At 38.5% G+C, this 13,529-nt stretch overlaps 1 protein-coding gene across 1 annotated transcript; it reads right to left on the reverse strand.

Moving 5' to 3' along the window:
• Positions 1 to 213: 213 nt before the first annotated feature.
• Positions 214 to 6,866, reverse strand: LOC139739212 (histone H2A.V). The gene is made up of 5 exons (XM_071649828.1): positions 6,804 to 6,866; positions 6,559 to 6,636; positions 6,313 to 6,426; positions 3,888 to 4,017; positions 214 to 1,327 (listed from the first exon to the last, which is right to left on the reverse strand). Exons 1-5 carry the CDS (start codon positions 6,804 to 6,806, stop codon positions 1,266 to 1,268), a joined length of 387 nt encoding a protein of 128 aa, XP_071505929.1. The 5' UTR covers positions 6,807 to 6,866; the 3' UTR covers positions 214 to 1,265.
• Between the last annotated feature and the right edge of the window lie 6,663 nt (positions 6,867 to 13,529).

Genomic DNA, 13,529 nt, shown 5'->3' on the forward strand with positions numbered 1-13,529 from the left:
AACTCTGCTTCCAGTGGCGGATCCAGAGGAGGGCGCACCAGGTGCACGCCCCCTCTTTATTTTTTGTTAAAACAAAAAAAATTGAAAGAAACAAATCGGGGGGAGGGGGTGCGTGCATCCCCTTTAATTTTGCAAAAGCGCTTCCCATTAACAGAATTTCTGGATCCACCCCTGGTTTCTATGACTGAAAAGAGATAAGCATAGAAGACATTGGTTCTTTTTTATAAAACTGTCAAAGAACTTCCAAAATTTGTTTAATGACCAGAAAAAAAAAAGTGAAATTGAACTAAATTTAATACACAAATCATTCACACTCACCCTGATCTACTTTATAACAGAATGTACATTGTGTTGAATTAAGTGAAGTCTGCAAAGGGTTCAATCACAGAAACTGGAAAAGGAAATCTACAATACAATACAACAAAAGGAAAGCAAGTTAACATTAACACACAACAGGCAGAATTAAAATAGGCCTCGTTTTGGAGGCATGTCTGTTCAGTCATGCTGGAATGCATTCGTGGCTCCTTTGGGGTACTTTGAAACAAACCGTCATCGTCCAATATACATGTCTAAAACCCCTCCCAATAATCTCTTTGTACAACTTGCTAGTGCTGTTCTACACAAGTAGCAAAAAACCAAGCCTGAATGAAACTGATTTGGAGGACTGTACAACTACACATCTCTCTCACACAAATGAGCTTAAATAATACATTTAGGCAATTCATACAATTCCTATCGAATACCTACTTCTGTTGAACATAATCGCGTAAGACAATAAAACTGTACAGGTTTGTTTTTTTTTTTTGAAAGATGCTGCTCCACAAGACATAATGGTAACCAGTTTTCAAATCAATTAAGAGTACGATCAAACCTACGAAACTGTCAACTGTGTAAACTGTAATCTTTTCACTTGTAACCTGAAAATACATTTGTTGATGTAGCATGGCACACACAGCCAGATGGCAAACAAGCACGATGAGAATATAGTCAAACACGATCTCCGGTATGTACTAAACCTGGAAACCATCAGCTCAATCTAAGTCCTTTCTTTCACACCATTTCAAACTGGTATTGCAGACGTACTGGATACTATTATGCTTGAGATCAATCCCTTTTCTTAGGACATCCTGAGAAAATGCACGAGACTGAACACTGGCTGTGCGACAGAAGAGCACACGACCACGGGATGTCCAGGGCGGTTGTACACATTGTGGACTGGCGCAGCAAAAGCAGATGTGTGCCTAGGCCTACGAAGGTTGTCAGTCTTATGTCGCCTTCTGTGAGCCCTTCTTGCCGATCAAACTCTTGTGGATGTGAGGGATGACACCTGTGTGAGACGAAACACAAAGACATGATTATTTTCAGAGGAGTCACTTAACAACCAGCGTTAACACTACTCATCTCAGAGTCTACAAGACAGTTTGAGGAAACAAGTCTTATGACTGACCTTTCACACGTAAGAAAAGGCAAAGCACCACCTTTTTTCTCTGCTAGCTTGTTCAAGGCACTTAAATGTCTAAATCTGAAGTTTTCGGTGGCAAAAAAAAAAAAAAAAAAAAATGTAGCAGTCCAAAAGAAATGGCAACATTAACAATACATTTTGATTCTAAAGTGCCCAATCCGGCAAAACAACAACAAAAAAACCTAAAAAAAAAACAAGATACCTTTTCTTTAAAATTTGGTGGCCCTACATTAACCCGTTGAGGATGAGTCCCGAGTATACTCGGACAGGTGTCTATGGGAAATATGTGTTGTAGCAAAATCAGCCCATCCTCAACGGGCTAATTTATAGCTACGAAAGTTAACACTCCTACAATTCTCGCTATCGCCAATGACGTTAAAAATACCCGGATGTTGATTTAAGCGTCATTTATGGTGCATTAAGGGATAGTCCAGTAGCAAAGTCACTTCCGTTCGTATGCGCGATACGTGACTAATGCTATTTACACACACAACCGACTATATTCTACTTGTACTTCCTGTTTTTTCGACTTGAATTTCAGCTTTAATATGATTTGAAATTTCTCCATTCTGAAGAAATTGCTGTTCATACGACTATTGGTTGTTGCTGCGAAGCTGCCATGTGTTGTTCGCACGACAACAAATGAAAAAATTTTACAGAAATAGGACTCTTATTGGCATGCGAGACGTGACGTGGCCAAGTGGGTTGAGTTTGCGGGTGACTCCACAGCGCAGTACATGCGCGCGCGACTTACTAGTAGTAGTAGTAGTAGTAGTACGTACTTGCTTTGAAGAAATTGCTTCGGAGACAGGATAAGTTTGAGATCACGGTTCGTTCCCGATTGTGTTCGCGACACTTCGACAGAGAACAAATCAAAAAAAAGATGGGCATTCCCTGACGATATCCAGGTGGGTGAATATTTTCCAGCATATTTTCAGCGTATGCAGTGATGACTGATGAGTGATGTACACATCGATCGCATGATCAAGCAGTACGATGTACCGGTACATGTGTTAGCTTATGCGTGCGGTGGTGCATGCTAATGCAAGGCCGGCCGGCCTAGGGCAATGGATGCGGGGGCTACAGCTACAGTGTACGAGTATGACAGGCCTGGCCACTCGCTGGCTCGGGCGGTACAGCCGCCTATTCCATGATCGGCGCGGCGCCGTAGGTAAGGTACACGTATGCGCACGCTAGCGCTGTGCAAAATATGCCCCGCGCCGGAAGTGTCCTTGCCCACAAAGTGCACTAAAATCTTGACGAAAAAGCCACATCCGGGTACTTTTTACGTCACTGCCGATAGCGAGAATTGGTTTGTTTTTTGTGCCTGGTAAAGTCAGTGAAACTTGATGAAGCATAATTTCATTTGTCCACTGTTATCTCCAAAATTGTTTGGTTTACTTTCATGGCAATTGATCTAAGCAGTATGGGGTGCGTGGGCACTAATGGAAACAATGCCTGCCCAAAGCTACACATCTACAGCCAAATTTAAATAGTAAGCAAAGACAACACAGTAAGATATCCTACAAGCAGTGACAAAACAACAATGTCCAGACTCAATTTCAGATGAGGGAAGCCAAACCTATCAAATGTGACCAGCCAGCTCAAAAGCCAGAAAAAGTAGGCCAAAATGAGTATCCACTTTTCTACATACTATTTGTGAACATCTCAATTTTGGTTATGTTTTAATCTGCAAATTTTGAGAGTAGGTAAAGAGATTATCATTCTCCCAAGTCAGACAAACTTAAATTCGAGTCAGTCCACCCAAATGACATATTTTGGTCCATTAGAGAGAATCCTTATCTGTGACTTAATCATCCATCATAACAATGAGCTTCAGTATATTTTTGAGCACAATCAAGCCTATGGGTGGATTGAAGGCAGACTCATTTTGACTTATATCCATTTGACTTTTGAGAATTTTTAAAGTTTCTTCACACTGCTGGATGAGAAGACTACTATAGTGTATGATATCACATGCTCAGAACGATAAAAGGAAAATATAAAGAGAATTCCACAAATTTTTTTTGAAAAAAGTACACATTCCTTCGAATCGCTACTGACGTATGTTAAGGGTAATATCATTCCCCCACCTTCTGAAAGTGGAAAGTCAAGTGCTGTATCACTATGTTAGAAAAGCAAAAATATGTTGTATTTTCCGTTCATTTTTTTATATCGTTCTATGCACGTGATATCACAAGCTGTAGTGGTCTTCTCATCCAGCATTGGTGGGGCTGAAACTTCAAATATTCGTAACTTTTGAACAGATTGTCCAATTTTCCTCAAACTTTTCACTGAGGTTTTCTACTAATATTGCTGCATTTACTCAGTCCTTATGTACATGAAGGTGGACTTGTCCTTGGAAGTTACATAGCAGTGATTTCAAATCAAACTTAGTAGGCAACACACGACATGAAAGACTTACCACCACCAGCAATTGTTGCCTTGATGAGTGAATCTAACTCCTCGTCTCCTCTGATGGCCAGCTGCAAGTGACGGGGTGTGATACGCTTCACCTTCAGATCTTTACTAGCGTTGCCTGCCAACTCAAGAACCTGAGGAGAGTAGAAGAATATAGCGGTCACATTTTCCGACAAAAGTGCCCAGCAAATACAGAAAGTTTGCACTTCACAGACTTACCATAACAAATAGGTGTAATTCGGTAGATAATATGCAATATCTATTTAACATGTTCTCTCGATCAAAACATGTGTTACTCCGTTCGTAGTTGAAAATACACAATTTCAAAACAGCCCACAAATTCACATGGAAAATGCATAGCAAATATCTTTGTCTGCAAAACCTTGTCTCCATTACACATAGTGACTGAGTACAAATATTGTGCAATATATGGATATTGTGCAACAATCTTGAAAAAAAATTCAGAGATTACAATGTACCTGTTGTCCATCAAGTCAGAATCATAATTGGTAAAGAAAAAAGACATCTGCCCAAACGTTTGTGAAACAACTTCATTCATAAAAATTTTAAAAAGAAAAAATAAATGATGGTGCAGTTTGTTTGTTTCAAGTTTGTTTGGTTGTTTTGTTTTGTTTTTGTTTTTGTTTTTGTTTTTTTTGGGGGGGGGGTGGTTGCAGAATACACTACAATGTTATGCCCTATGGAAGTATGGGACTAGAACGGCTGCCAAAACTCTCAATCAGCACGAGACTAAAACAAATCACCCAGTTCAAATCGTCTCACTCTGATAAATGAATTGTCAAGCTGAACTTAAAAATAAATAAATGAACAAATAAATAAATAAATAAATAAAAATTAAATGTCTCCCAAAATCCTGAGGTTTTCTATACTTAAACGCAAATGGAAAAAGTGACCAGAAATGAATATTATTCATTTGCGGAAAAATGAGCAAAGAAATTGGGATTCAATCGAGATGGAATCCCATTTTCTTCGCTCATTTTTCCACTAATAAATAGTTTTCCTATATTCATAACATACAATAGCCAACTTGCCCCAAACCCAACCAAAGAGTGGCCAACTTGCCCAAGCCCAGCCAAACAGGCAAAGTTTCGAGATTTCCCATAGGAGCACTGACTATAAAACAAGGAATTTTCATATGCATTTTAATTTCGCGAATTTCGCGAGAGCCAAGATTCGTGATATTAGAATACGCAAAAAAGTTCTTGTCTACACTATATGCATTGAATGTTAGAGGCAACTTGCAAAAAAGGCTGTCGGTTCAAATGACATGCCGTGAAAAAATTGTGTTTTACAGTAGAATCTAGGCTGCCTCTATGTATGCATGGGTAGGCATGTGTTAGTGTGAAATCTTGAAGTAATGCACCAGATTGCATCATTGAAAATGTGAAATGAAATTGTCAAAGCTCCCAACCCTTGAAGGGGTAGACACCCTTCCACCCCATCTCGTAAGTAGTATCACTCACATCAGTAGGCCTAGCATTGATCTTTTTTTTTTTTTTTTGGGGGGGGGGGGGGGGGGGGGGGGGCTCGGTGACTCTGCTCCCTCACACTAAGACACAGCTGTCCAACTCCAAACTCTCACTTGAGGTTGGCAACCCTGTGTCTAACCAGTTAGAAATCACTTTCACATATTCTGGCTAAGTTACCGTATTTATGGGTAAACTCGGCCATTTTTAATGATGGTGCCAGTGGCCAAGTTTACCAGCTTGGCCGAGTTTACCCATAATTACAGTAACACTAACAGTTTTAGATCAAGCTTGTATAGAAATAACAAAATTCTTTTCTCCACACAAACCCTAAACCACAGATCTACTTCTGTTAACTATAACTGTTCGACAGCAACACAAGAATTAGAATTTCTCCCAGACAAAATCATGCATTTAACTTTCTCATCTCACTCTTACTAAATGTAGTTCAGGCTTCACAGGGTCAGTGTGTTTACCGTATGGGTTAATACAGCCATTGCACTGACCCACTGTAACAACTAGAGAGTTAAATTACAGTATCATTAAATGAGCAAAGATTTGGGAAACAAGACTCAGTCAAGTTTGATAAATGGACTGTAAAACAGACTCGCCAAAAAACGGATGAAAAAAAAATATGAAAAAGATAAAAAACAAAATAAAAGAGGGAAAAAATATGGAAATAATGGAGGCGTCAGTTCAGGGGTCACCAAGAGGAAAAGCCTCAACATACCCCAACGCTGTGAGTGGACGCTTCCGTGAGCACGTAAAGCGCGGGAAACGCCGGCAAATTCATTTGGCATAACAATTTCAAATGCACATTACTCTGCCATTTGGTAATTTCTTTCAATTAGACATACAGCATGATGATTGAAAACATTAAGGTTTTATTCCCATATATTGCTTTTGAATTCTAGACCTGTAAAATATGAATAATCATCTTACTTCTGCGGTGAGGTATTCCAGGATAGCAGCGGAATATACAGCGGCAGTCGCACCAACACGACCATGGCTTGTTGTTCGGTTCTTCAAATGTCTATGAATACGTCCGACAGGGAACTGTTGTGAAAAGGCAATAAATAAAAATGAGCAATACATAAACACATCTTGTATATTCGTCATAATTCTGATTTAGAGTCCTAAAGAGATATACTGAGGTCTAACGTGAAGGTGTCCAACATACTTGCTTACCTGTAAGCCTGCCCTGGCGGAGCGAGAGACAGCCTTCGCCTTAGCCTTTCCGGAGTCTTTTCCAGCTTTGCCACCAGCCTGAAAGAACATAAATTGGTGTAATTAAAATCATGCTAACGTAAAAAGGATAGTATACTAACATACTACAGATACTTAGTTGTATATAAGTGTTAAAAATACGGGTGGATGGCATCATATTGTAGTTTATATTTAATGATGTTTTTCCAGAACAGAGCGGTACTCACCATTTTTGCTTTCAACGGTAAACGTACAGTATACAACTAACGCTGTGTGTGTGTGTATTCTAAAACACTGTACGTCTATAATGCACGTACGCTACGCAGATACGCGCCAACGCTACAACGGTTCTTTATTTGACGACTCCTTGGTCATGTGACATGGATCGTCCAATCGCTACAGTTATTGTGAGTTAATGAATATTCGGATATGCTCGGACTGATGCGGAGAGTTTCGGTATTCTTGTGAACATAGCATCTCTCCCGTGTACTGCCTGACAAATAAAAACTACAAGGACATGTGGGCTTTTACAAGAACACGAGAGGAAGGAAAAGAAAACTTATTGATTGAGGGAAAAGCAACCAAAAAGAAAGTAGAAGAGAAGATAGGATAAAAGAAAAGCAAACAAGGTAACAAAGTAATCAAACAGATTCTTTAGATTCTCTGTTTATCGCATAAATCGCCTCGTGAAATATTGATATCAAGAGTTGTCATACGAACCATAACAATACATGACTCAAAAGCTATTTTAGGGAGAAATGTCGTGAAGAAATATCATAACTTGATCAGAAACATATTAAGTCTTGATAGACCTAATTTCGAAAGCTGCTGATCAATAGTTGTTGTTTTTTTTTGACACCCATAAATTTCAAGTTAATTAGAAAATAATAAACAATCTTTGCAACTATAATTGCAAACAACTTGATTGATCAATTCATACTAGAGTTTACTGAAATTACATGATCAGTGGGCCTAAAAGCAAGGAATAACTACTTTCCCGCCTTTCTTTTTTTATTTTATTTTAACTACGCATCATAGCAATGTAGACCTAAATAAATTAATTCTGGTGAGTAAAACTGACAAGAGGATATTCGAATAGTCCCACAAATGTGATGTGCGGTCAATATCCACAGGAAAACAAATAAAAACAAAATCTAACAACACAAACACGCACTTCTTGGCTTTGCCTTACCAGCTAGCATGGCCAGGGTGAGGACATCACAATTTAAAAAATAAATGTCAATATACAGAATACATGAGTATTTTATGCTAAAGATAGGTTTTCGATTGCCAGAGACTCCAACTCTCCCGTTTTCGACGGGAGATCTCCCGCCGAAAGCCCATTTTTGCAAAATCTCCCGTTCTCCCGCTTGAGATTTGATTTCTCCCGCCCTGGCTCTGTGTCTCCCGGTGGAAAGCATTTCTTACTTATTGCTATCGTATGTTTAAAAAAATAAGCCTTAGATAGAACCAGAGAACATCTAGAACTCTAGGAACTTCGCGCTTCGCACACATCAACTTGGAGTCTCCCGTTTGCTAGGGTTTTCGGGCGGGAGAATCTCCAGATCAGAAGGTACTTGGGGTTGGAGTCTGTGGATTGCTCAAATGCATCTCGATGAGAAACGCAGCATAAGTTACCGCAGGGTCAAAATAACATGTCATGATTTTTTTTTTTTCCTTTTATAATCCGTAGTTGGCGTAGGGGTTGTTTGGGATAGTACCCAGGACCCCATTGAACTGAGCCCACATAAAAGCGCAATTAATCAGTCCTGTGCATGACAAAATGTTGTCATTGGAACCAGTATAGGGACCCACGAAGACTACACAGGTGGCATGAATGATGTATGTCCTCCAGTGACGACACACCCAAGTCCTTTGTCCGCGCGCCACAATTCCCGCTCCTTTCCAAAACGGTCCACCACCATGCACGCTTGGCACACTGTTCAGGCGCTCGCACACAATGGATGGATTTTATATTTTTTCTACGGACTTTACTCTTGAGAGCAGAGTGAATAAGCCTTTTGTATCATGCCTGTACTCCTATTGAATGTTTCCCCGTGTCTTCTTGAAAAAAAGATTAAAATAATTACAGACACACATGCTGACACACACACGCACTTACACGCCACAGTCACTGACAAAAGGAGGGGTGGCATAGGGCTGGAGTTAGAAACCATGCAGGGACGATAAGATTGAACGCGTCCAGTCGAGTCAGAGGGTAGCACGACATTCTCTGACCTTTACAGTTGATCAAGTTCATGTCGTATCTTGGCAACGAACCCTGAACGACCCGTGCTACTTTATCCCTAGCTCTATTGTGGTCTCATCTTATTCGACGAAACCATAGCAATTTATACTCCTTCGATTGCAGTTTTATTTTAGGACTTTTTTCTATAATTAAAAACGACGAAAAGCAGCATTGTAATATGTGATAATACTTCACTCAGCAAGGTTGGATTCTATCAATAAAAAAGAAAAGCTTAAAGTTTCTCTCTCGTTCAAAAATCTGCAATTGGGAGTTAATACATTTCCTGTTCTAACTTGGTAAACTTGGAACATCTCTTGTTCGAATAATTATACGAGAGCTGTATTACGAATAACTACCGGTACTTAGTATTCGAGGACGATCACATACTCAGTACATTGGGGTTGAAAGCAAATCATTTTGTGAAGAGGCAATAATACCATATAACTAAATTAGAAAATAATATTTTTTGAACTGTTTTTCCATGCTGTGTTTGGAAACAAAATGAAAGTTATTTGGAGATAATGTATGGCGAATCTAATAAAAGCCATAAAGAGATGACAACGATGATGATAATAATAATACTACATGATTTTTTTAAAAAATTATCATAATGCTTATGGTGGAGAAGTTGATGTCATGATACTTAGGTATTATTGCATGGCAATTGGTAACGAGGATCACAGTAGGCATACACAAGTTTCATTTTAGCAATGTTTTTTTCTATTATGAATACAAGTCATGAATAATAAATGTATAGACCAAATTGTATTTTTATATGTTCCACATTGTTTCTTCTCAAAACGCGAACGTGATATGCAAAGGGGAAAAATATATTGTACAACCCCCAGTGAACCAAGTGTTGCTTGTTTGTTTGTTTATTTGTTTGTTGCTTGTTTGTTTCTGTCAAAACGAAGATTATCATTAAAGAAATTATTCACACTTTGAAGTGCAGGTGCTCAATGCTTCTCACGATGGGTACAAGACAGTCCACGAGCAGCGTACAGTATTCCATCTACCAGTACAGTATTTGAAATAGCGCCATCTCTCGGATAAAGTGGGATCATTACACTGAAGTGCACCAGGACAGTTCACAATAATGAAGGTCGACATCTTAAAAGGATGTGCGGTTAAAGGTCATTGTTATAGGACTCTTGAAATTGATTTGTAGCTGAGGTATTTGAAAACTGGGTTGTCTTCTTGAAATCTATGTCATGAATATTCATGCATGAACTTTTTAGGTGCATATAAGATGGTACTAGTACACAGGTAAATGTGCATATCATTCTTTTCAATCAACACAAAAGCCATTCATGCTATATAATACATCTGCATAATGCCACTTTCTTTGCTGTCTTCTTCTAATCAAAAGATCAATTCATGCTTGAAAAGTTTGTGATTCAGAGGTCATTGCAGACCATTGCTAACTGTTAAAATGGAATATTCCCAGCCACGTTCGAGTTGGCTTGAATTTAATAGAGTAAAGCAAAATGCTAGAAGTTTCATCCAAATAGTCTGCACTGAAATAAAAAAAATGAGTATATGAATATAAGAACGACCCAAGTCCAATTTTTGGCCAAATTTAGTTTGACATGGGAAATTGTAGCTTATGCACGGACTCATCTTGTGTATAAATGATAAATCCTAATTACCCCCGGAAGTGCCTGAAATAAATGAGTTAAATCTTATATGAATGTAAACATGAAGGACTTGGGTCGTTCTTACATTCATATTATAGCGCCCTCTCTCGTCCTTCTCTCATCTCTATAGCAGAATATCATGTATATGAATCAAAGAACGACCCAAGTCCATCACACAAAATGGCCTCTCCACAATTAATGTAAATGTTAATTGTCATAATAATATGTTCTAAATTGTATATACAATGTTGCCTTCCCATCACAGTTAAATAGAATATTATTGGACAAATAAAAAAAAAATATGAAGTTTTTTTAAGTTTACTTGAAATGGTCATCCATGGACTTGGGTCGTTCTTATATTCATATACTCAAATGTATATTGTATTATGGAAGTTTGCACAATAAACAGTGGGATCATCCCACGAGTTCGACACTGGAAAAAGGTCCACGAATCATACAGCCCATGAGTTCGACACTATAAGGCAAATAAGGCCCACGAGTTCGACATTACATCACAGGGCTTTATGTATCGTTCTCATGGGCCTTGTTTACAGTGTCGAACTCGTGGGCTGTATGACTCGCGGGCTGTGATATGATTCGTGGGTGTCGAACTCATGACGTGAACCCGCAAAGTGTTACAATTCCACAACTTCCTATTTCAGGTCCGGTTTGAGTGAAACATCTATACAGTATGATTATGGGTTCGTCTGATTTGCTTTGATCGCCAGTTATTGGCACAGTAAACCCCATGGCATTTTACACAGTTTTCAAAGTCCCTGGCACAGAGTGGGTTAATGTACATTGTAATAAAGCCAACTTCAACATAAATTGGCATTGTTTTACAAATAGCGATCACGTCTGTCTAGTTTTAGGCTTCGAATCATACGAGGGATGACTGTATGCGACAGCTGCGACAGGCATTCAAAGAGGTCACAGAGTGCATAAAAATTCATCAGTAACGATTACAATAACATGAAATTAATGATAGTAACAATACATAATGCACAACCACAATCAAAATTTCAAAGATGTTCATAAGGTGTTGAGACATAAACATACGATATCATTCCATTGAATCGTTTTATACGAGCATGAACTATTTAGTAAACGGCGGGCATTCAAAAAGAACCTCACGTACATGATTGTGATGTCGAAAAGGGGTTGGACATGCATGGGAAACGAGCTTAATGCCTTTTCAACTGAACGCAGAGAACTTGATGAGAATTTGTTAGAGAACTCGATGAACAGTGGCACGAAATTCAACAAAAGTGGGCCCTGCAGATGCATTATGCTCTTCCTCAATGATGTGGTTGTTTCGAAAAAGGGATTTCCATGACGGCCATTCCTTGATAAAGATAAAATTTTCTAACTGAGACTTACACTAAACCATAGATATCTTCAGGCTATTATTATGCAGGCTATCAGTATCTCTATCTATCATTCTATCTATCTATCTATCTATCTATCTATCTATCTATCTCTGTCTATCTTTCTATGTAGCTAGCTATCAAATTATCAATCTATCTATCTATCTATCTATCTGTCTATCTATCTATCTATCTAATCTATCTATCTGTCTATCTATGTAGCTAGCTATCAAATTATCAATCAATCTATCTATCTATCTATCAAATCATCTATCTATCTATCTATCCATCAATCCATCAATCCATCCATCTATCTACTCTCTAAAAAAAATCGAGTGAAAATATTTCCTCTTAAAGGAGTGAATTTAAAAAAGAGTGAATTTTGAGTGAAAATGTTCTTTTTCACTCGTTTTAGAGTGACCTCAGGGATCACTCCAAAATCTTCGAGTGATCCCTGAGGTCACTCCAAAATTCACTCCAATTTCACTCTAAATCCACTCTTTTTTGCATTCACTCCTTTAAGAGAGAATATTTTCACTCGATTTTTTTAGAGAGTATACCCGTATCTATATCTATCTCTCTATCTATCTATCTATCTATCTATCTATCTATCTATCTATCTATCTATCTATCTATCTATCTATCTATCTGTTTATCTATCTGTCTGTCTATCTAGCTATCTATCCATCTATCTAACGTACCATATATTATAGGAGTTTGTCATTATAACGAGAGGGGTAACTGAGTGTGTGCACAGTGCAACCGGACCTTCAGAGCAGTATGTACGATTGCGTGGCGTCGTTTTTACCCCGCACAACAAAGTGTGTATAGCGCCATCACAAGAACAGCGGTCAAGAAAAATCGTATATAATTTACTGAGTCTGACCACAGAACTCAGTAAGTGTTCTGTGAGTTCTGTGAGTCTGACAAGTCATAATACTAACTAGTAGTCCATCTTTGATTATGCGTAAGCACCGTGACCAGTCATAGTGGATATGCAAAACGTGCTGTATTATGGCCTCATAGACTCTCACTGTCTTGCCTAAAAAAAAAATTTTCACTGAGTTGATTAGTAGACACTGTCTATAATAAGATAGGCCTACACATCACATCAATAATGGAGTTATAACAATGATGTTGCAATGATGACTTTGTGAGGAGAAAGGGACAGCAGGTGATCAAATGATTGCAAAATGATTTAATCGTGATTATCTTATGAACAACTGAAGAGAGAAACGTGAGGTGATGTCCGTAAAGTTGTCGCCTCGGATCACCTGAGATCGCCTGTAATGCCAAAATAAATCATAAGCTCCCTAACTGAAAACCAGTCGAAATGAGAAGCGATCAACAGTTATTCTACCAAGACAGCAGGGATTTCTGACCAAACATGACGTAGGCATATAATCGAGATGCAATCAATGTGATTCCAATTCTAATTGCTTTAAGGCTATGATTGCACGAAAGTTATACGAAGGTGTTTTTTTTTTAATACTCTTAGATACGATATATACACTTTAAATGATTTCGCACATTGCCACGATACTTTTGACGATGACGAAAATAATTGCAACTAATATACTATTGAATGAGAATGACTATTTTTACAGGCAGCGGGGGGGGGGGGGGCGGTCGGCCCTTCACCCTCGATTGTAGAAGCTTAATACATACAGTATTTCCATGTTTCTATCATTATCTTAGTAT

The sequence above is a fragment of the Diadema antillarum genome, unplaced genomic scaffold (genome assembly GCF_040938485.1).
Source record: "Diadema antillarum isolate AM-2024a unplaced genomic scaffold, OU_Dant_1.0 scf00000029, whole genome shotgun sequence".
Taxonomy (NCBI): domain Eukaryota; kingdom Metazoa; phylum Echinodermata; class Echinoidea; order Diadematoida; family Diadematidae; genus Diadema; species Diadema antillarum.

Excerpts from the sequence above, each read along its gene's own strand:
- LOC139739212 (XM_071649828.1), bottom strand. Across the intron at positions 4,018-6,312 it reads TGGAATACCTCACCGCAGAA|GTTCTTGAGTTGGCAGGCAA; the intron begins GTAAGATGATTA and ends TACTCTCCTCAG. Across the intron at positions 1,328-3,887 it reads GGCAACAATTGCTGGTGGTG|GTGTCATCCCTCACATCCAC; the intron begins GTAAGTCTTTCA and ends CGTCTCACACAG.